General features: G+C 40.7%; 1 protein-coding gene across 5 annotated transcripts in view; it reads right to left on the bottom strand.

Annotated features, from left to right (window-relative positions):
* The window catches only part of WDPCP (WD repeat containing planar cell polarity effector), a 244,455-nt gene that overhangs the window by 118,316 nt on the left and 101,838 nt on the right, over positions 1 to 24,301 (bottom strand). For all 5 annotated transcript variants that reach the window (XM_032763269.2, XM_032763270.2, XM_075064464.1 and 2 more), the window contains exons 8-9: positions 19,646 to 19,779; positions 12,466 to 12,657 (exon numbers count right to left, since the gene is read on the bottom strand). In XM_032763269.2, the coding sequence (XP_032619160.1) occupies positions 12,466 to 12,657; positions 19,646 to 19,779 (326 nt within the window). The remainder of the gene's footprint in view (positions 1 to 12,465; positions 12,658 to 19,645; positions 19,780 to 24,301) is intronic.

Here is a 24,301-nt window from a genome sequence, read left to right as displayed (position 1 = left end):
TGTTATCACCTTGTTTAACCTGGGCTTGGTGTAGGGTAGGCAATGTCCAGAGCTGCAAAACCTAATGTGTTTTTGAGATCCTGGGCATGACTCATAGGCCTCAAGTGCTTTTGAGTCCTGAGGTGTGAACTCACACCTATTGTTCAGGACTCTGCCCAGGCACGTCTCTGTGCTCACCTGCAGTTTTTCCCTGTGCCTCCTCCCCTGTGACAGAGGGAGCCTATCAGGATTACTGGCGGAAGCGCTGAGTTTGCCTTTAAAAACAAGACATTTTGAAACAAACATCAGAAAGGTTCCTGCACTGCTGCTGGTCTGATCAGCCAGGGGTTCTGGGGGGGTCCTTTCTCCGCTCATCGTTTTATTTTTGAGCGTACCCCGTTTTTTGAAACCCCCTCCAACGAGAATGAATTGCTGCCTGAGAGATCTCCTGATTATCGAGACGTACGAGCTTTCCTTGCTTCTTCTGATGTTCTTGCTGCTTTTGCTTCGCTGCTACCTTGGACAGGTAGAATCCCTCTGTGAAACTTTCTATACTTTATTTTTATTATTTTAGTGCTGGCTCTGTCTCCAGCACACAGACAAGCTAAACCTTGGTCTGTGTCTTAAACCTCTCTAAACTCCGCGCACTTTGCCGCTAAAAATAAGTTTGGCCACTGCTAAGTCTGCTCCTGTGGCTTTGCTCGGGGCTCACTGCTTTCAGCTGTATCACTGCTGCAGCCACCATCCCTTGGCTTCCTTGGGGCTGCCTTGGGAGCTGTATCCTGGGCACATACACTCTGCCCTCTGTGACTTCCCCATAGCATAAGGTGCACCATAGGTTTGCTTTTTAGTTTAATAAGTCATAGTTTGCTAAGTTGTAGCGCTTGTAAGTTTCACCTGCCTTGCTATGTTTGCTGTTTTGTTGCTCCTATAGTTGCTTGTTATAATTTTGCTTAGAATTGTGATATTTGTGTTTTGCTAGTCGTTGGTTAAGACAGATTTAAAAAGCATTGCCTGGTTGTATTCTGTACCTGTTTTGTTATTGTATAAGTGCTTGTCATTTTATATAATTTGATTAAGTTAGACGATAGATAAGGTTTTGCTGTTGAATTCATCTTCCCGTGTCTTGATCTCTCCCTGAACTTTCCGTGCCTGTTTTCCTCGCTCCAATCTCCCCCTCTGTGTACTTCTCCGGTTCTCCTGTTGTAACCTTTGCTGCTTTTCCCCGTATCTGCACTCTCCTGAACTTCCCACCTTTGCTGCTTTTCCCCCCGTCTGCATCACCTCGAACTTCTCAGAACCCTTCTGCTTCTTCGCCTGAGTAACTTCCCAAACCTTGCCGCTCTTTCCTTTTTTCGGGTGTCCGCTTGTTGCTTAAACCTCCTCTAGCCCTTCTTTACACTTCTCTGTTGCCTCTCCTGTATTCCTTGTGTTCGTGCTCTTCTGCTCTCCGCTGCCCTCCCTACCGAAGATTGCCATCACACTGCTCTGTTGTCTTCACCCTGCGCTCCGCAACTTCCCTGAAGTGCTCTCCACTGTGTGCAAACCTGTTTCTTCCCCTCAGCGCCGCCCATCTCATCTCCATCTCTCCCATTCTCCTCATCGCTTGCACGTTCAGGCCCCTCCTTGCTGTCCCAGACTCCCTTAAGTGCGCTCAGCTGCTCTTGTCTCCCGTACGTCCAGCCGCAGGCTCCTGAGGATGCTCTGGGCTTCACCTGCAGGGCTTCAGAGTCTCTCGCTGCTTGCAGCTGCACTCTCCTCTCCTCAGTTGCCACTGATCATTCACTCCCTCCCCACTCCTGTTTCTTGCCAGCCTTAGGTACATCTCTTGCAGATTATCTGCTATCACAACCTCACAAATTAAGTCATTAATTTTCTTTTATACTGTTACATTGCATAATTCACTTATCACCATATTGTATCATGCACTGATTCACATTTTACTTGTGATTATAACACCCATAGTTGCTCCACTTTTTCTGATATATTTTGTATTTGCATTGATGCCATTGTGTTACATTCTGTATAAAGCTATTAACTACTTAATACATTCTGTTCGAGATTGTTACCATTTATATAGAAGCTACCATTTTACTTTGCATTTCTTTTGGTAATTTTGCATTCAAAATGCATCTAGAGTTGTTCCTATATAAAGTTGAGTTGCTTACTGACTGTACTGTATCCCATTGTGCTGAACCCCACTTACTGTATCCCTGTTAAAACTCCTACACTGTTCAATAAGAAGAACCCCCCATCATTGTCTATTGTAAACACCCTATACCCCACCCATCATATTTCATTGTTAAATTCCACACTTCCTTTTTCCTTTAATAAAGAAATTAATTGGCACCCTCTTATTGTGTAATTGCTCCCAAGATCCCATATACCTGCGGGCAGGACAGAGAGGTCACGAGTCCAGTCCCTGCCCTCATGCAGGACCAAATACTGTCTAGACCATCCTGACAGACATTATCTAACCACTCTTAAGTATCTCCAGAGATGGAGATTTCACAACCTCCCTAGGCAATTTATTCCAGTGTTTAACTACCCTGACAGTTAGGACTTTCTCTAATGTCCAACCTAAATCTCTCCTTGCTGCAGTTTAAGCCCATTGCTTCTTGTCTATCATTAGAGGCTAAGGTGACAAGTTTCTCCCTCCTCGATGACACTCTTTTAGATACTGAAAACTGCTATCATGTCCCCTCTCAGTCTTCTCTTTTCCAAACTAAATAAACCCATTCTTTCAGCCTTCCTTCATAGGTCATGTTCTCATGTTTAGTCTCTTGTTGCTTTCTCTGGACCCTCTCCAATTTCTCACATCTTTCTGTGAAATGCAGTGCCCGAACTGGACACAATACTCCAGTGGAGGCCTACCCAGCGCAGAGTAGAGCGAGGAGAGATATGACTTCTTGTGTCTTGTTTTCAACACGACTGATACTTGATCTCAGAATCACGTTGATTTTTTTTGCAACAGTATCACACTGTTGACTCATATTTACTTGTGGTCACTATGACCCTAGATCTCTTTCTGCCATACTCCTTCCTAGACATCTCTTCCCATTCTTATGTGTGAAACTGATTGTTCCTTCCTAAGTGGAGCACTTTGCATTTGTCTTTATTGAACTTCATCCGGTTTACTTCAGACCATTTCTCCAATTTGTCCAGATCATTTTGAATTTTGATCCTGTCCCAAAGCAGTTGCAATCCCTCCCAGTTTGGTATCATCCGCAAACTTAATAAGCGTACTTTCTATCCCAACACTAATCATAGTGATGAAGAATTGAACAGAGCTGGTCCCAAAACAGACCCTGCGAACCCACTTGTTATACCTTTCCAGCAGGATTGGGAGCCATTAATAACCATTCTCTGATACGGTTATCCAGCCAGTTATGACCCATCTTTATAGTAACCCATCTAAATTGTATTTGCCTAGTTTATCGATAAGAATATCTATGCGAGACCGTATCAAATGCCTTACTAAAAGTCATAGGTATACACCACTATCCACCGCTTCTCCCTTTTCCACAAGGCTCGTCTATCCTATCAAGAAGCTATCAGATTGGTTTGACACGATTTGTTCTTTACAATCCTTGCTGGCTATTCCCTATACCTTATCATCTATTCCAGTGTTTGCAGATGATTCTATTAATTACTTCTGCCCATTATTTCCCTGCGCAGAAGTTAAACCTAACTGGTCTGTAGTTTCCTGGGTTGCTTTTATTTCCCTTTTTATAGATGGGCACTATATTGCCCTTTTCTCAGTCTCTGGAATCTCTCCCGTCTCCCGTGACTTTCCAAAGATAATAGCTAGAGGCTCAGATACTTCCTCTATTAACTCCTTGAGATATTCTAGGATGCATTTCATCAGGCCTGGTGACTTGCAGATCTAACTTTCTAGTGATTTTTAACTTGCTCTTTTTGTATTTATCTTCTAAACCTACCCGCCTTCCATAAGCATTCACTATGTTAGAAGCCATAAGTCCCAGTTACAGACTTCTCAGTGAAGACCGAAACAAAGAAGTCATTAAGCATCTCTGCCATTTCCAAGTTTCCGGTTACTGTTTCTCCCTCCTCACTGAGCAGTGGGCCTACCCTATCCTTGGTCTTCCTCTTGCTTCTAATGTATTGATAAAAAGTCTTCTTGTTTCCCTTTATTCCCAAACCTAGTTTGAGCTCATTTTGTGCCTTTGCCTTTCTAATCTTGCCCCTGCATTCCCGTGTTATTTGCCTATATTCATCCTTTGTAATCTGACCTAGTTTCCATTTTTTATATGACTCCTTTTTATTTTGGAGGTCATACAAGATCTTGTGGTTAAGCCAAGGTGGTCTTTTGCCACAATTTCTATCTTTCCTTCCCATCGGAATAGCTTGCTTTTGGGCCCTTAATAGTGTCCCTTTGAAGAACTGCCAACTCTCCTCAGTTGTTCTTCCCCTCAGTCTTGATTCCCATGGGACCTTACGTATCAGCTCAGATGCAATACAACAATTGTGTTTACCAAATGGATAGGCAAAATAAAACAGGAGCGGTGTGTTTTGATATTATGCCTGCAAAGATAAATATTCTATAAAAACCATAGATATTTTGGACAGAAGATCAGTAAAGGTTAACCAAGTGATTTTGGATGTTGCTACAGAGAAACTAGATAATGTGTTTATTAGAATCCTGTAAATGTGCCAACAAAAAAAAGTAGAAAATTTTTGAGAAACAGTCAGAGAAACTCAACATAAATTGATTCTGGTTGCTTCCATACTGCGTAAAAAGGCAAGAGTGGCAAGTGTGATTAAGCACGGACCTCCTCAAAGATATTACTGCAGTGGACACAGGTAAGAGGAAGGATGGTATATGCTTAGATTTTCAAAATGTATTTGATGAGAATTCATCTCTGTGATGCAACAGAAATCACATTTGATATAAATTGGAGTACAGGAAATACAAGAACTCTAAAACTGTGACTAAGGAATTATCTTCTGTCCAACTCTGTGAGCAAGGGCTGGAACAGCCTAAATAGCACTCAGTAGGTCCTTAGAAAGCAAGAGATATTTGCTCCCAGGAATCCATGGGCTATGAGAAAGGAAGTGGGCCGGATCTTTCTGTGATACCCGATGGTATACGCAAAATGGATAGTTTATCTATTTCATGCCTCCCCTGGGTTCAAAGGGGTCTTTTGAACTCACTCATTCAAAAGAGGCAGGAGATGGAAAAACAAGAGACATCAGTTTTCATTCAATATTGAGCAAGGGGACTCAATCCTGTCCCCATTCCAGTCAAACTCCCTTGATTTTAATGATGCAAAATCAAACCTAAATGGCACATAAAATGGAGTATGGTATATGCAGCGTTTGTCGTATAAGCTATATTTGATTAGAAGTCACCGAGTCATAATGGATGCTTATACCTGTATGTTAAAGTGACCTAAATGATATATGCAAGCTTTGGTTGGGAGATCTTCACCAATACAGAGGAGACATAACTAAACCCGGGTAAATAGTGGGCAAAATTATTGGTGAGTATTTGTGAGTTGCTATGTTTGCACCATATCTGCCTTTACTTTTCTTGAACATTGATGTGAATGAAGGCTGTTTGTGTGAAGGTTTGTGGAAAGGTGCACTTTCCTCCAAGTCACCATGTTTTGGTCCTGAGCTGAACTGTCAGAAAATGTATGAATGGCATAAAATATTTGTATGTTGGGGGTACCTAGAAAGGTGGTGAGGGAAAAGAAAGTGAAGGCTCCAGGCTATATTTTTCCAAAACGGTCCCCTCAGTCATTACATATGAATGTGGCTGATGATACATTATAAAATGAAAAAGGTTTATGTCAAGGTGCCATTTTGCGTGGAGTTTTTTTGCGTATTTGGCTCCCTTTGTCAGTAGGGTTTTGGGTGCTGAATTCACTGCCCATGCCACAGGCTGCATGTTGTGCTCTAACTGGTTCACGCAGAAATTTCTCTCCGGGTACACCAGGTAGGAGATGGGGGAGGTCTAGGGGCGCTGGAGTGGAGAGCCTGGCTGGGCTAAAAGAGGCGTTAGGTGGGGCTGAGAGAGCAGACATGGGGCTGAAAGGAGCTGCTTGCTGAGCTGGGGAAGTGGAGATGTGGGGATGGAGGGGGGTCTGGTTGGGGGAAGGGGTGGTAGCTGCCCGGCGGCAGCCAGGCTCAGGGAGAGGAGGCACCAATATCATGTGCAGGCGGCGCTGGGGTATGTGGCGAGTACTTACTGGTGTCACAGCCAGCTACTTGGAGTGTCACAGACCTGGAGAAGCCCGTGTGGCCCAGATGCTACTGCTGGCCAAACTGGAGGAGAAGGCACAGGGGGCCAGCGTGTCGTTCCTGCCAGACACTGTTGATGTTCTTGGTCTGGCCCTCTGCTTCCTGCGGCGGTGACACAGCTGCCATGTGTTTGGGCCCCTGGCCTAGAACCAGCTCCGCCTACCATGGGATCTCAAAAACATGACCAAGGACCCACCCTGGCTGACAAAATGGTACACCCCGTGTGATATGCATATAGCATGGCTGCGGGCGCCACTGCATGGGGCTCTGGTGATGGAGAAGAATGCCTCCCACAGCCACAGCACTGGGCTCATCTGACTGAGGGTGGGTGATACACAACACCCTTAATCCTACCTTTTAAATGTAATTGCAAAATTAATTGGGAGGATTATGGTAAATTAGGGAGGCTGGTACCTCTGTTTATGAGGAAAGCAATGTTTATGAGCAAAGCAATGACCCGACACATTAAAATGTTTGCATTTTGAGTAGGTGTGGATCTAAGGGCTTGTCTACATGATGCAGCAATGCGCATTATGGGGATGTGATTTCTAAAGCCAGGTTGACAAGCCCCAAGCTTTACAATTTCCTAAAGCTAAAACACAGACAATATTTCGGCTCTAAGCAGTCTGACTGTCCTGCTTTGTTTCAGTCATTATAGGCCAAATCTTTTAAGGTATCAGAAGAGCTCTTTCAAATGCTCCCATTTAGATTCTGATTGTTCACTTGACTATTTAAAGCTCTCCAGGCTCTTTGAATTCTCTTAATTCTCATGGGGGCTTGATCCCAAGCCCACTGCCATCAACAGAAACCTTCCCTAGAGCACAGATCTAACTTTGGAACTACATTAAGGGGCTGCAAGGGAAAATGGTGTCCTCTGAGCTCCAACATGGATGTCAAAAACTCTCAGAGAGCAAAATGTTACGGCACATCAGCCTGTGTGCTTTTATCTTCTAATGAACACGGGCGATAAATGGAAGGAGGAATGTGAAATTTAGGTGACAAGGAAACAACCCAACAATGTTACCCTTTTTTAAGCTCCCTATTAGACTGCGTCTCCTCCATCCCCAGAGCAGGCATCTAACTTAGACTCCACATTTAATCATTTATGCTGACTAAATGTGAGGTGTTAATGGCTACAGTGCAGTGGTCTATCTGGCTGGAAATGGGAAGTTAGGAGCTAGTGTTCTCTCAGGTGCTCAAGGGAAGTAGGCAGGGAAGCCGCACATAATTTACAGAAAAGAGGCAGGGATTAGGAAGGAGAACAGAGTAGTACCTCCTTTACACAGATAAATCTAAGTTTTCAGCCTCCATCTTAGGACAGCTGTTGGCCACACAGGAAAGGCTCCAGGCACCAGCGCACCAAGCGTGTGCCTAGGGGGGCAAGCCACGGGGGACGGCCTGCTGGTCGCCGTGAGGGCAGCAGTCAGGTAGCCTTTGGTGGCACGCCTGCAGGAGGTCCGCTGGTCCCGTGGCTTCGGCAGCAGTTCAGCAGTGGGTACGCCAAATCCGCGTTACCAGCGGACCGCCTGCAGGCATGCCGTGCTTGGGGCGGCAAAATACATAGAGCTGCCCCTGTGGACACAGTTCCAGAGTTCACGCTATGGGCTGTGACTCCAAAGGGAGATTTCTGAAGGTAATTTTCATGAAGTAGAACCAATTATATTCTGTAAAGAAGTACTCCTTTTCAGTTTTGTAACCACTGCACCACAAATTGTAGTAAATGTATTTTAAAATGTTTTGCATTGTAATTTATGTATGTGTTCCCTATTAAAGCAGTTGTCATGCACCAGTGTTGCATATTTCCATTCTTTTTTCCATGATAGTGGCCTATGCTCTGCATTAGCTAATCAGCAGAATGAGAGCTATTGTATGCTCTACCCTCTAAAATCCAAACTCAAAAATCGCAACATTCAAAGTTAAAGAATTAAATTTGTTCATCTTTGTAATGGAAGCACCTGAGCTATGTTAGTTCTCTCTTATTTGGATGTTTGAAAGAAAATAATAAACCTTATTTAGGTAGTAGCACCCTCCTCCGTGCAAACTTTTACATGGTGAAATAATTGCAGCCTTTTGCCTAGCGTACTGGAAAAGGATAAAGCCCACATACTGAATGAATTAAGAGTTTTAAACAGTAGATTCTAAGCAGAAAATTGGCTTACCAAGCAGATAAAAAAGAAAACAAAGGAAACATAGAAATAAGCTCTCTGTGACTGAATTGTCTGTCTTTTAGATGAGAAAATGTTTGATTTACTTTACGCATGTTAGAAAACTGCTAGTTTAATTTCACACCATGAGATTCCAAATAGCCACAAACACTTTAATTAGAAATGTTGAGTGGGAAGTGTGATGCACTCTAGGGTAAAATGTCCTAGACAATGTAAGGAAGAAAAAATAAACCTCTTTTTGAGCTCATTTTAAATAAAGAACTCAAGACTCCAACTACAGACTGCTTATTTGCTGCACTGTATTTACAGTTTCACAGACAGTCTCATTCATCTCCATCTCCACCTCACATTTATTCTTATTTTCTTTTAAATTTATCACCACCATCTTTGTTCTATATTTATCCATTGAACTTTTAACCCAATGTGACACCAAAAAGTTTACAGTCTCTGCTTCATGGCTGTGTTAGGTATTGCAACTATTCAGTCACATAGAGCGTAGCTTTCTTTCTGACTAATTGTTAAAGGATAAATCTCACTCATAAAAGGTCAGCTATGTTTATTTCACAAGTTTGAGAGAAAATAACTCAGAAGCACTAACTACTAAGGACAATCACTGAGGGAGAAAGAAACATAATATTCTCTCATAGACAAATTATTTTTTTCCACAGGAATGAAGAGTAACTTCAATTATTCTAAAAAAGGACAACTGCAGTGAAATAAACATGACAAGACAAATGGAAAGTATCACAGTATCTGATCATGGGCACTATTATCACTTAATTCATATCTGTGGAATAAAGGCTATGTTGCTGTTTTCACCATGTTTCTCACAAAACATTTAATCCAAGGATGATTTTATGTTAGATCTTATCGATACATAAGAAAATAGGTTTAAAATGATTTCTTGAAGATACGCCCCTCTGTTTATTTTTAAAAGCAAAACAGCAGTATAAGCGCCAAAGGAGAACAACTTAAATAGCATCCCTGACCATGCACACTATTACCAATAGAAAGAGTAGAATAAATATATTTGTATATGGACTCATTAGAAAAGCACCTTCATATTTCTCGTTTGGGGGCTGGTCCCCACCAAATCCTATACAATTTAACACATCCAAATGATTCCTGGATTAAAAACAGTAAAGCAATCAAAGATTTTGTACAGCAAACTGTTATTAAAAACCTTACATAAATATAGTAATCTTAAACTGCATTCTCCAGTAAACAAAACTGCAATCTATCATTCCAGGAGGTTTTGGTTTTTTTACTGTGTACCGTGTGACTTAAAGTATTTTAAGTACTGCTTGGTTGTTATAGGGTTTTAATTTGTTCCTATTTCCCCTCAAAAGACTCTATGAAAGCATCTAATCCTGGTTTTAAAAGGATGTTATCTATGCTTTAGTCTCAGACTTAATACATGCGAAAAAAAACCTCCATACAACACAATTCACAAGTTCCCCTTTACACTGGATGTCACATTTTTTTTAAAAAATCCATTTTTCCTCATTAAAAGAAAGGATTGCTAGGATCCAGAGCAACCCCACTGCATGTGCAAGGTGCATCTCTCCAGTGCATATGGACAATGTCACAACACCACTTCTTGGGAAGAGGTTGGGCCTCATCAGTCTTTAGGAAAGATCTGAATACAGAGAGACTGGGTGCCTGTTCTGTTTGCATTAGGAGGGCCATTATAGGGGGCATGGGGAAGAAGGTATGGAAAGGTGAGAAAAACAAAAGGGATGGAAAAGCCAGCATCATTGGTGGAGCAAGGAAGTAAGTGGAGTCACAATAAGATCTGCAACGGCAGTCAGGTTAAGTCATGAAGCGAAAGTTATGCAGTATAAAAGTGGAGAATGAGAAGTTTAAATGTAGTACAGTCCCTGATCATATGACTGTTTTCTGATTATTACTAACATTTCATTATGGGGGAGCCAGGGCAGAGATTCAAAAAGAAGAATGATGTGGTCTGATCGACAGGCACTTAGAGCATTTTAGAAATTGCATTCTGGATGGACTGAGAGGAGCAACGTGGGACTCAAAGAGGCCACAGAGGAAGAGATTGTAAGAAACTGATCAAGGAGTAGATAAGCTTTTTATCTGTTGGGACAGAAAGAATGGGTCATATACTTTGATAAGTTGTGGAGAAAGCAGCACCAGGATTTGACAACAGTGTGGATGTGTAGGAAGAAGGAAAGAGAAGAGTCAAAGATGACCACTAATGGTGGGAGGCTAACTGAAAGAACTGTGGCTAGAAACAGCCTTGCTTTGACAGTTTAGATACTCTGGTACTTAAATACCACAGTGAAAGAAATCAGACCTTAGAAATAATATAGACAGACTGTATCAAACAACATCTTCTTCTTCTATAACATTTCCAATATATATATAGAAAATGTCAAGGGAAAAATTCATAAGGATCACTGGTTATCAAGACAATAATTCTACAACACTAGAACTCTGATGCATCTCCATTAAAAAGGAATAGATACCACTGTTTACACAAGTGGACTATTGTGAAAAGCTCACATATAGACTTTAGTTAATGAAATCCATTTGAGAGTATTTGAATCAAATTTCTTATGTAAGGCGAACATTTTAAAATGAAGCTGGCTGCTGCCTACAGCAGAGAAAGATGCCCTGCTTTGACCAGTAGACTGCATTTCCTTCCTAACTAGGAACAGACCCCACAAGAACTGAGTCCCAGTTTAGTGCCTTGTCCACTATCGATTACAGCAGTTTAAGGAGCAAACACTCAGCCAGCAACTAAAAAAAAAGGCCAAGTAAATGAAGCATTGATGAAAGGTGTTGATCATATTACTATTATTTTCTGATTGTTAGTAGTATTTAAAAATATTTGAAGGGATTTAAAGTTATTTAATTAAATTGCTTCCTCAATAAGGGATTTACATATATCCTGAGGCTAGAAATTGGACTGAGATATGTGAATATCTGGCCCAAATTTTTACTTCTTGTCGTGTATTAGTATATAACAGGGACCGGCAACCTTGGGCATGAGGCCCACCACATCCACAGGTTCGCCCGATTGTGGCTCCCACTGGCCGTGATTCGCTGCTCCAGGCCAATGGAGGCTGCAGGAAGTGGTGCGGGCCGAGGGATATGCTGGCCGCCACTTCCCGCCACCCCCATTGGCCTGAGATGACGAACCGCGGCCAGTGGGAGCTGCAATCGGCCGAACCTGTGGATGCGGCAGGTAAACAAACTGGCCCGACCCGCCAGGGGGCTTACCCTGGCAGGCTGAGTGCCAAAGGTTGCCAATCCCTGGTATATAAATTTATATTATATTTTAGATAAGATTAAGAGGACAGATTCTATGGTGCTAAATAAGCATTATAATCGTTACCTAGCATCTCCTGACTTGCACCTCCCATCACTGCGTTGGCTTAAACTTTTTCAAACATTCTTCTATCCTTGTGCTACCCTCCTCTCCCCATGATTGAACTCCTAAATTATTGGGCTAACTGGAAGACCATATTCAGATTTTATTATTAGGAATTGTGTACCTCTGTTTCTCTCACCAGAGGTAAAAAAAGGCTGGCTGCACAATTTTAACACAACCAGTTTACAAAGCAGATGCATTAGCGTTTGTTATTATTTTTGAGTGCATTTCTGTGCGTTCAATGTTATTTTAAAATATAATATAAATAATAGCATCTCAAAACAACATAAAACTCTGACTTCTGAGCATTCAGGCAGCCTCACATCTGCTAGCCCATTTACAAGTTTTTTCTATAGGCTAGCTGTCCTACACTAGATTTTCTATAAAGTGGTAATGCTTTAACATGCTCTTATATACATTTAATTTCCTTACTGAATCGCACATAGATTCCAGTTTTGAAGTGCAAATAAAAATAAATCATGTTCATACATTAACAATATTAAGTTACTTGTCAAGAATTAGAGAACTGCTCTTTTTAGATTGGCTGGCATTTGTCTCTGCTGTTGTTTTTAAACCCCAGGTATAAACTTGAGTTGATTGTTCTTATTTGTTAGCAAATCTGAAAATTAAGTAATAAAATACAGTTCAGAACTTTACCTCTAGTCTGCCATGTGCACAGCCTAATAACAATAAGTTGGCTCTGTCCCTCTCACTGGAAATAGGAGACCAAGGCCATGCTCCGTCATTAGTCAGTGACCACCAGCAAATGACCATATCTTGGATACAATTTATTGACAGGTGACGTTTTATCCTTCTACTTGCCGGTCCAGGTATATCAATATAAGAAATCTGATGGAGAAAAGAATGCAGGAAATATTTAAAGTCATAAAAACAACAGATTGGGAGCATTTTACTGCAAGTAAATATATACTACAGAGGACAATGTGTGTATATATATTCATATATGCTGCATCTAAATGTAAGAAATAGCTCTCCAGACTGAAAGACACATGCTCACCCACAATTTTATCTATGGGGAAGGGATTGGGAAGGAGAAGGATGTGAGTTAAGCAGGAATTTACTGCAATGACTTCAATCAATAACAAAATGTACAGTCATGGTTACTTGACAGCATCGACCTACACAGGATTTAAACCCAGCCATATTAAATGACAAGTTCTGTGATGCTGACCAAGGAGCTAAGGCTACTGTTTAAGACACATCATCAAACATTAAAGACAGCTCACAATGTTTAAAAGAGAATGTTTATTTTTTCCCCTAAATTAAGGAATCCAGCTACAAATACCCACTTTGTAACAGACTGTATACTTTTCTGCATAATGTGGATGAGCTACAGCATCATGCGTAAAGTTTATGCAGCTCTTGAGAATTGTGCCTCTATTTCTCAGGAAGGATTTGTGGAATTTATTATTCAAACTATGTTATTTTGGAGCATGGTTATTTGAAAACATGAGCAGTGCACCATCTGGGTGACACATGCCAAGGAAATATAGATTGCACCGCATTTCTGCTTAAGGAATTAATGGAAGGTTGATAGCTAGGGAAAAAAAAAAACTATCTTGCCATTGCTGGTCAGCAATAATCGAACCACTTTCTGGGGATTAAGCGCATGGCTAAGCCTACTGGACCAGACACTAGCAAAGGGCAGGGGGTCTTCTTATCAGAGAAATGCTTCTGGAGCCAGTCTCACTACATGACAGATTGCTTTCATATTCCTGTCTGCAAGGCAACAAAGGATGGCAGTAATGCGATAATGCCAGAGTGCAATGGGTGTTAAGAACCCGTTGCATTTATGTATTGTATTTAGTAAATAATCAGGCTCATCCAAATTGTGATCTCACCACTCAACCAAGGCCATTAAAATCAAGGTTAATGCTTTAATAATCCTTTGCTGTTTTTTATATGGTCAAAAAGAACCCTTTTCTATTTGCATGGTCATAATATTATTGACCTCTTCATCCCCTGAATACACATCAAAAGGAACTGAAATCAAAGTAATTACCAATGTTGTTCTCTCACAGTAAACACTTATCACCTTGTACTCTCTCCTCAACGTTGAGTAAATTGACTAAAAAACCACAGAAGGGAAAACTTATAAAGGGCCAATGTTTTCAGGAAATTTATCCTGCACTTTTATTTGCCCAAATTCTGTCAATTTACAAGTAGAAATATATGATATCCATGTAAAGTTTATCCAAGGAATGCTAACGTAACCACCTAGCTTTTATTTTATTATTCAAAAACATGCTGAAGGCATACTTAGACGAGAAATAAAAATACTTTATAGCTAACAAGCACAACTGCAGTCCCAGATATTAATTACAGTGCTGCACTGTAATTTTACCAATCATGTATCAGTTAAAAACAATATTACTCATTTTTTAAAAAATATCTTATATATATTAGATAACACCTTCAACATTGATAGTCCTCTTGAGAATAGGGAATTGGTAGTAGTTGGTCTTACGTTTTGCCAGTCTCCAAGACTACATAGTGCTGTTGATTCACATAATAGCTCCAATTATCTTTATTCAAAGTGTCACTGTCTCGATGGGACCAAAGATGGTACTTCTCAGAAAGGAAAAAGATGCAGACAATGATGTTTTCACTTGGGTATATATTGTACACAAATCAAATTTCCAGCTAACTAGGAAACAGCTGTCCAGTTAATACTTCATCAGAAAGTTTGAGTACATTCCAAAGATAAACAGTAAACTCCAAAGCCAAGTCTTCCCATTCTGCTAGTCAGAGACATTCTGAAGAAAAACAAAACTATTTTTCTGCCTCCAAGCATTGCTGCTAAAAACAAAAAACTCCATAAAACTGAGAAGAAAATAAGCCTGACTCATTATTATTACAATACTGCCAAGAAGTGCCAACCAAGATTGGACACTATTATATCAGGCACCGAACAAAGACATAGTACGATATGGTCGCCGTACCAAAGAGCTTACAATCTAAAAAGAGACCAGGAATATCCTCCTTTTACAAATAAGAACATGAGAATGTAAGAATGGCCACACTAGATAAGATCAATGGTCCATCTACCCCAGTATTCTGTCTTCTGACAGTGGCCAATGCCAGATTCTTCAAATGAACAGAACAGGGAAATCAGGTGATCCATCTTCTGTTGCTCAGTAACAGCATCTGGCAGTCAGAGGTTTAGGGACACTCAGAGCATGGGGTTGGCATCCCTGATCACCTTAGTTAATAGCCATTGATGGACCTATCCTTCACAAAATTATCTGATTCTTTTTTTGAAACCAGTTATAGTTTTGGCCTTTGCAACATCCCTTGGTAACAAATTCCACAGATTGACTGTGCATTGTGTGAAGAAGTATTTCCTTTTGTTTGTTTTAAACTTGTTGCCTATTAATTTCATTAGGTGAGCCCTGGTTCTTGTGTTATATGAAGGGCTAAATAACACTTCTTTATGCACTTTCTCCACTCCAGTCATGATTTTATAGACCTCTGTCATATCCCCGCCGTCATCTCTCTTGCAAGCTGAACAGTCCCAGTCTTTTTAATCTCTTCTCACATGGAAGCTGTTCTATTACCTTTCATCATTTTTATTGCCCTTCTCTGTATCTTTTCCAATTCTAATATCTCTCTTTTGAGATGGTGCAAAGGGAGACACAGAAAGATTAAGTGAATTGCCCAAGGTCACACAGGGAGTCTGTGACAGAGACAAGGATTGAACTGAGAACTTCTGAGTCCTAGTCCTATGCTTTAACCAAACATTCTTACGTTTGTTTCCTCTGCCCTTTTGACAAGGCACCCAGCTCCCGTGAAAAAGGTAAATGACGAGGAACTGGTTTAGAAAAGACGGCAACACTGTTATAGTGCCCCAGACATCCCATTGAGAAGTATCTTTGATTCTTATCATTGTTGATTGCAAGTCTACTGCTTACCGTGTCTGTGATCTAGTCATTGTACATTGGTTTGATCAAGGTAGTGCCGTTCTGAATATCTGTACTTTATAGGGGTGGCGGGTTTGTATAATTTTTGGTGGTGCCCAGAAAGGGTCGAAGTCCCGTCCCCCTCCGCCACACCTGCCTAAGGCTCTGGGATGGAGTTTGGGTCCGGGAGGCAGTTTGTGGTACAGACTCCGGGAGAGAATTTGGGTGCTGGTGCAGGCTCTGGGCTGGGACAGAGGATTAGGGTGCAGGAGTGGGTGTGGGAGGAAGTTTGGGGTACCAGGTACATCAGGAGGTTTGGGTGCTGGGTGCAGGCTCTGTGCAGGGACAGAGGGTTGGGGTGCAGCAAGGGGTGCGGGGTGTGGGGCTGGGCCGGGGATGAGCAGTTTGGGGTGCAGCAGGCAGGCTGCTCTGGGGCTGGGGTCGGGGGCCAGAGAGGAGGACTCCCCCAGCCCTCTCCCTGCTGGCAGCAGCAAGTTCCAGGGGAGGGAGGGACCCTCCCTGCCTCCCCCACCCCTGGCACAACACTCACCCAAGCCCCCCCACCCCACCCCAGCTGCTGCTCAGGAGGTCCTGCCAGGATAACTCCCCCCCCCCGGGAGTTGACTCGGCATCGGGGTGAGGAAGAGGGAAGCTGCCATGTGCCTCCTCCCTCCGCAGGCACAGCAGCCACCTCAGCCTGCCCCCGGCACCACTCCCTAAGTTATAGCTGGCAGCGGCAGCAGCCAGTGAGGGAATGCAGCACAGAGCTGCAGGGGGCAGCTGCCCACTGCCCAGCGTAGGCAGGGATTCTCGAGGGAGAAGCACAGGGCAGCAGGCAGGGCCAGGGGAGACACCGGGCCCTGAACACTGGTGGAGCCGGGCTCCCCGGGCCCTGAATTTGCTGGAGCCTGGGCACCATGGGCTCATATAACTCGCCGCCCCTGGTACTTTACTACAGAAAGCTGACATAAGAGTCTTGCAGTAATGAATACACCGCTGCCTCGATATAATCTGATCCGATATAACACGAATTCGGATGTAACACGGTAAAGTAGTGCTCTGGAGGGGTGGGGCTACACACTTCGGTGGATCAAAGCAAATTCGATATAACGTGGTTTCACCTATAACGCGGTAAGTTTTTTGGCTCCTGAGGACAGCGTTATATTGAGGTAGAGGTGTAATACCTTGTGGTTGCTCACACTGCTGTAGTTTAAAGATAATTAAAATTATATTTTGCTGCCTAACTAGTAAGTCTGACACAAAAGAGCATGCCAGTAAAAATGCTAATACCATTTTTTTTTGTCTGACCAAAACATAATCCATAGTCTTTCCCACTGATTTCTAGAGCAGTGGCTCTCAACATTTCCAGATTACTGTACCCCTTCCAGGAGTCTGATTTGTCTTGTGTACCTCAAGTTTCACCTCCAAGTAAAAACTACTTGCTTACAAAATCAGACATAAAAATACAAATGTCACAGCACATCTTTGCTGAAAAATTACTTACTTTCTCATTCTGTGTGAAATTTTAGTTTGTACTGACTTCACTAGTGCTTTTTATGTAACCTGTTGTAAAACTAGGCAAATATCTAGACGGTTGATGTACCCCCTGGAAGATGTCTGTGTACCCCCAGGGGTATGTGTATCTCTGGTTGAGAACCACGGATCTAGAGAAAGCAATGTTAGCATCGTACATAGACGTCTTCCAGAAGCTCAGCTGTGTCAGCAAACCACTAAACACAACAATCCTATTAAGGAACACAGAGGGAATGTCTGGTTTCCTAGCACAGTGAGATGTTTCTATGGATTAGGTTTTCCTTCTTCCCCAAGAAAAAGGTCACCACAGTTAGGTCCAGAAACACGCCCAGTAGTATCCAGAATAAAACTGTGATATATAAGGATAAAGCAACATTGGAGACATAGCCCTTACCAAGAAACGATCATGGTAAGCATCAGCTCATTACAGTTTCTGAGTTAAAGTTTAGGGGCATAGAGATCATCAATCTTGCTTCTAAAGTAGCAACCTTAACAAATACCTATAGGCAAGGCACAAGTGTGCATCATTTTAAAGTAAAGGACGTATCAGCTCAGTTCCTGGTGAACGGTGAACTGTCTCAAATCCACGTTACAGAGGTTGGCTCAATCTCGCAAACACAAGTCACTGCTGAAAAGAGGCCTTGAGCTGAAACAGCCTGGAAAATGTATTACTCACCCTAGCAGAAAATATTCCTACCTTGCAAGTTAAAATGTGCTATGACAAAACTTAAACTAAACATAGTCTTGAAAAAGCCTGCTATATAGATGCAAATGCTCATATACAAAGAAACAAATTACCTGGAGGTGATAAGGAAGAAAATACTAGCTACCACAAGGTCGTTTCCCTTAATATTTACCTAAGTTGTAATAGGTGCAAACTCCCCTCCTCTTGCTTACTGTATATCTTTCTGGCCTTTTGGGGAAGGTGGTTCTCTGTCCTCTATTCTTGCAGTGAACTAGAAACTTCACCTTTCTGTTTGAAGATAATGGCCTTCAAAGAGAACCTGGAGGATTATTATTATTGTTTATACAGGTCCCAGCTGAGGTCAAAGCCCCTTTGTACTAAAAGCCAAAGAGGTTACAATCCAAATAGACAAACGCCAGGAGAAAGGGAGTATTACAATCCTCATTTTACAGCTGGGGAACTGAGCTACAGAGAGAACTGTACTCATGTCTCTCAAGTCCGAGTCCAGTGCTTTACCCATAACCTCTCTCCCTTATGCCTAGGAAATGAGCATTGTAACTAGAGGGAGAATTACGGCTTCTATAAACAATTGTAACACAGCAGCAGCAAATTCACATGGCTATGATGTATCCATGGTGGTGTGTAGAATGGAATTCCATCTTGAACGGTCTCTTGCAAGTCTTCTTTCTTTGACAAGAGACAGTTTGGGAGGATTTACAGTTCTTAAATCCTTCAGAATTGCATCTTCAAACCTCATTCATGGTTGGCCTTGTGCTCTGCTTCCTTCAACCTCAGCTCTACAAACCTTCTGTAAGAGCATATCTCCTTCTGCATGTTGGACATGACCCCATCATTGCAGCCATCTTGTTCTCAGCTTGTGCAAGACTGCAACTTGCCAGGATCATCTAAGTGTCTCCTCATTTGTGACAAAAATCAAATCAATCTAACTTTTGGTACTGACAACTGTTTTATTTCCTCTCCTCAGCTGTTTTAAACGGCCAGGGTTCTGCACCATACAACCTGGGTTGACATCACTACTGTACTGAATATTCATATCTTAGTTGTAACACAGACATCCCATCACCCAATCAGAGGCCTTTGAAGATGCTGAAATGTGTCCAATGTGATCCAACGTGCGACTCCTCCAGTTACAGAATTGCCTGCTGTCAATCGACTACTCATATAGATAAAACTATTCACCCTTTCAGTGTCATTGTCCTCTACATATCATGCCAGCAGGTCATTAGCTTCCATTTTATAGGAGGCACGGATAGCTTTGGTTTTATCACCCTGTTGTTTTTTGCAGCTCTTCCAGCATAGTCTCTTCAATATCATCCACATACTCAAGATCTTCTACAGATGAATAATTACATTTCACACCTCCTACTTTGGCCTCAGTCAGCTTTGTAGCAATCTTTAAACTAAATAACTGTAACAATCTTACACTAAATGTATGAAAAACTGCACCCTTATTGGCACAGCAATTTTTTTAAAAAAAGTTATAAAATACCATTCCATTCAGATATTTTATGACTTGCCAAAAACATTTCATTTTTAGAATGTAAAGTATTTTGATTAGAATGGCAGGTAAAGAGCTATGTCAAAGACCAGCATTTTACTGTGCAATACTCTATCCGTCAGTGCTAGTGGTCCATAACAAAGTTTCTATGGTATTTACAGACATCATTGACAGCTATACCTTAAAATCCAAGGATGAGAGTTTTTCCAGTCTTTTGTTTATATCAGGAGAACCTGTCTTCTTTGTAAACTGAATGAAGCAAAGCTTGTTTTGCTCCCAAAATGACAAGATGATGAAACTGTCTGTAAGAACAGCTGAAAAACAAATAAAAATTGTCACCACTGTAATACCTACTACCAATAACAAAACAAATTACTGAGTTCTCCACTGAGACACTGCAAAAAGCAATTTTTTCAAGACCATGTCTTAAATATTACATTGAAGCCTGTGTAATCTCCTAAAAGACATCCATGTGTCATCTTGCCAGGACTTTCTTGGAAATGAGAAATAAAGCTTAAGGAGTACTCAGATTAAATACAACTGAATAAATTATCTTATACCAAGTTATTACTCTAATCAGATGTATGTTTTATTCCCACCCCTCATCCTCATCTTGGTACCTTCCTCAGTCCCTTGCCCAAGGCAACTCCCATTGATATTTTGGGATTGTGGATTTGTACAAAATTGTTTGCATTTGGGCTGGTCAAATGCAAATCATTATTTGAGTTGGATTTGGTAATTTTACATCACCTGTCAGGAATAAACAATAAGTGATGTAGCAGCGGTAAGATTCCAGATGCTACCACAGCAGTCAAGAATGTTGTTCCTTATAATACTTTTGCTATGGGCAAAAATGAACCTGTTGAAAGCTTTACACATGACATTCTGCCTCTGTGCTCTTGATCTAAACCACATACATGTCGAAGAGTGGATGTACTCCCTTGAAGTCTGGAAAATGTCTATGGAATCACAATTATGTTACCGCAGCAAAGAGTCCTGTGGCACCTTATAGACTAACAGACATATTGGAGCATGAGCTTTCGTGAGTGAATACTCACTTCGTCGGATGCATGTTATATTACCAGATAGTATAACTAGAAATATTTAAATGTAAAATAAATTAACTAGCACTACAAACAAAGAAAACACAGGTGAACAAAGAAAATGAGCAATACAACACTGCCAACAATTTAAGGTTTCCCCCAAACATTGCACTACTCTCTGAACTGTGAACACCTGTAACAGAATGTCTTGAGTGTTCAGACAGCCAATGGATGGTTAGTACCAGATGACTGAAAATTCATCTTTGGACAGAACCATGACTATAGTCAAAATGGCGAGATTTATTTTCAAGAACTAAACGCACAAACCTATATGAAAGAGACACCAGCAGATAAAATAAACAAATAAATAAATTACCTAGTTAAAAATTCAATTTAAAAATGCCTTGCATTTGTGACTAAGACCCTAGATTCTTAAATATATAAGAATTTTGATAACATACTTTTAATAATTGATACTGATAGCTTACTCTTGCATTACACTCCACTTAAACAAAGAAAATAAACTAGTCAGCTTTGCTTTGCTTTGCAGTCTGTTTCACAGCCAGCTGCACTTTCAGATTGTCAGGTATTAGCACAATTCTGCAACATTTGGTATGCAAATGCCAAAGGAAAATGTTTGGATTTAAACAAACTGTGGTCACGGCTATTTAAAAATTTCATAAAAGCAACTCTGTTAATACTAAGTTTTGAAACAAAACTTTGGGCCTAAACTACCTGACATTGCACCTTTGATGCTACAGTTGAGATTTTAACACATACAAGAAAATTCAAAAAGTTATAGACATGGCCTCTTTGCATATATGCAGTTGCATACACTGTATTACTAGAAATTAACGTCAACATATATTTATGCTACACTACAGACAGGCCTACATCAAACCTCAGAACACTCCTGAAATTTGTGTCTAAAGACAGACTAGGGATCGGGGATCCATGAGCAGGTGGGAGTGGTGAATAAAGAAAGCTGGTTCTTCAGTCTCTGCAAAGCTCTGGTTGCCTGGGTATTGGCTGAAGGGGCGGGGAACAGGAAAGGTGACTCTTATTGTTTAGACTGGCAGCACAGCTGGGTCATTCAGAGCCACCTGGTGATAGTTAGGGTGCAAAGCTAGATTATAGGATTGGGTGTGGGAAAAGATTTCAAGAGAGGGTTGGGAGGAAAAGTAGGGGTATAAGATATTATCAATGGAATTGCCGTCCATTCATAATTCTTCTTTCCTGAATCAGGCATACATTCAGGACATTCAGCTGCCATCAATACCTGTAAATCTGGAGAATCTGCTTAGATGAGCACACCCAGGAAAAGGCCTACTTCCTGCACCAGATTAGGCCTAAAACAATTATCAACCCTGGTTATACCATTGCTCACAGAGCCCCGTAAAGAGAATTGGAATGCTGCTGTACAGGGCAATAATGCCGCAGCGAGCTTTTGAAAGTTAGGTAGAGTATCGGGCTATGAATCCAGCACATGCCTGTCATGAGACCACAATGTCTCAACAGAATTTAGGCATTTTGAAATGTCAAGAGACCTGGACGGTAGTTATGTCAATCCTGCCTGTTCTGAGAGTTGTGCGGCTTTGATTTATGAAAATGGGGTCTTTTTCGATACCAAACTTTTCTTTATTTAGCTAATTCTATTCTATGTTATAACACACTATAATAAACTAAACTAACAACAAATAAGTCTGTCTCTCCATCAGAGTTGCAGCCACAAACTTTTGCATTTTCCATAGATGACAATTATATTTAATAAAATATTATGGTTGAATGTCTGAACACTCATAAGTCAGGAAATATTAAAGTTAAGGTTATATATGCAACCTTAGTTCTGCACCTTTTGGATGCCTTATGTTACAATCTATAATTTAAGGATGGCATATAACTTCTCAAGTCATATAATATAATCATAAACGTTATACGCATTTGTGGCATATTGTAATATTTCCCATTTTTCTACATATATCATTGTTGAAATGGACTGATATCTTTGGATTTAGGCTCCTTAAATATTAAATACCATTGACTAACGAGAAATTATTTTAATGAGTTTGTTAGAACCCACATACTAGTCTATTTTCAATCATCAGCAGAGGGTTCTTTAAGTGCAGTTCACAAGAAAAGAAAGTTAACTATGAAGCTGTTTGTGAATTTAGGTGGCTTTGTATGGCAGCAGATTTCCATACTCTTTGTTGTATATTTAGGCCCTGATCCTCCACTCTGACTCATGCAGATGGACCCCAGTGCCCAGGCAAACCTCCACTGACTTCACTGGGGTTCTGCACAAGTGTGTCTGTCATTTTCGGTCCTTTTGGAGGATTGGGGCCTAAATCTATAAAATGTTAAGTGAATTTCTTGGGTTTTAATCTGACATTGAAACTGATTCAAATTTGGCAACTGATCTTTTCTCACCCCAGGTATTCTTGCCAGTCCTCAGAATGTATGATTGGACATTTCTGATGTAAATAAGTTAGCTCCGCATGCATATGCAGCATCTTCATTCTTGGCTGCACGTTTCATGATCGCAAAAAACAAAACAAAACAAAATAAAAAACCTCCAAACCAAACCTAACATAAAACAGACTCTAAAAGCCTCACAATTAGAGCAAATTAAACCCAATGTCTTCTGGAGAAATTTCTTCTGTACACTGTTTTGCAAACTTTCAGTTCCTGTTGTCTGGGCAACAGAGATCTCCAAAAAGTTCACAAGAATTTACTTTTAAAAATAGAAAAGACTTTTTTTCTCTCTCTCTCTCTGAGCAAAAATAGTTCAGCCATTTTTTAATACAAACTTTAACAAATATTTCACTTTCAGACCTGGGTATTTTTAAACTGAAAGTTGAAAGTTTCAGAAAGTGATGAGCAAGTAAAAACAAAGGATGGAATAGAGACTTTTTATGTAACCCTGACTATGGAAGTACAGTTTTGATTGTTATAATTTTCTGTTAAGATTTATTAATTTGAAAAAATAATTAGACTTAAGTAATTTTTAATTTTAAAAAAGCTCTGAAAAAAGTATATAAGCCAGGAATTCTAAATGACAGTCACAGCACCTAAGTCTCTTTGTGAATCTAGGCCTATAACCCAGTTCATACATAAGCTTGGACTTAAGCTTTCTTTGAGTATTCAGAGTAATATTCAGATCTGCTCAGGCTCAAACTGAAATTGCATATTCTTGGCCATTCATATGCCAGGATACTAATGTTTGATTACAGTTCTCTGTGGAGGTTTGCAGTGGAACATTAACAAAATAAAAATAAAAACTTTTATATTACAACGCTCTTGAAAACCGACGTATTTCATATACACTGGATTTTTAAATAAACACATCTCATTGCAATAGCAGTCATTAATAATTACAAATATTGATTTCCTGGGACCTGGCAATCTAGAAATGCAGCCAGTACAGCTCAATATGTGCATTGCTATCCTGCCATTTTTGATAACTGAGCATTTTGTATATGTAAAAATCCTGTGTAATTATTTCATTATTATCTGCTTCTGTCACTTTTCCCTGTATATGAAGTAAGCATGCCAACAATTGCATGTTCTAGTGTTTAAAACGTGTAAGAAAATGAATTTTAGAAAATCCATTCAATATTTGACAAGACTGAAAACTCTGATGTTAAGTATAATTCCCAAACTGTTCTTGGTCCTGAGGGTTCTAACTATGGCATTACATGCAATTACTTGTTGTGTTTTCAAGTCCCCAGTGGCAACAATTAGTCTACCTGTTGACATACTATTTCGCCTGCTCTACTGTTAATGTAGGCAATTG

The sequence above is a fragment of the Chelonoidis abingdonii genome, chromosome 3, assembly GCF_003597395.2.
Source record: "Chelonoidis abingdonii isolate Lonesome George chromosome 3, CheloAbing_2.0, whole genome shotgun sequence".
NCBI lineage: Eukaryota > Metazoa > Chordata > Testudines > Testudinidae > Chelonoidis > Chelonoidis abingdonii.
The sequence above is the reverse complement of the archived record's forward strand: the minus strand, read 5'-3'. Positions and strand labels throughout refer to the sequence as shown.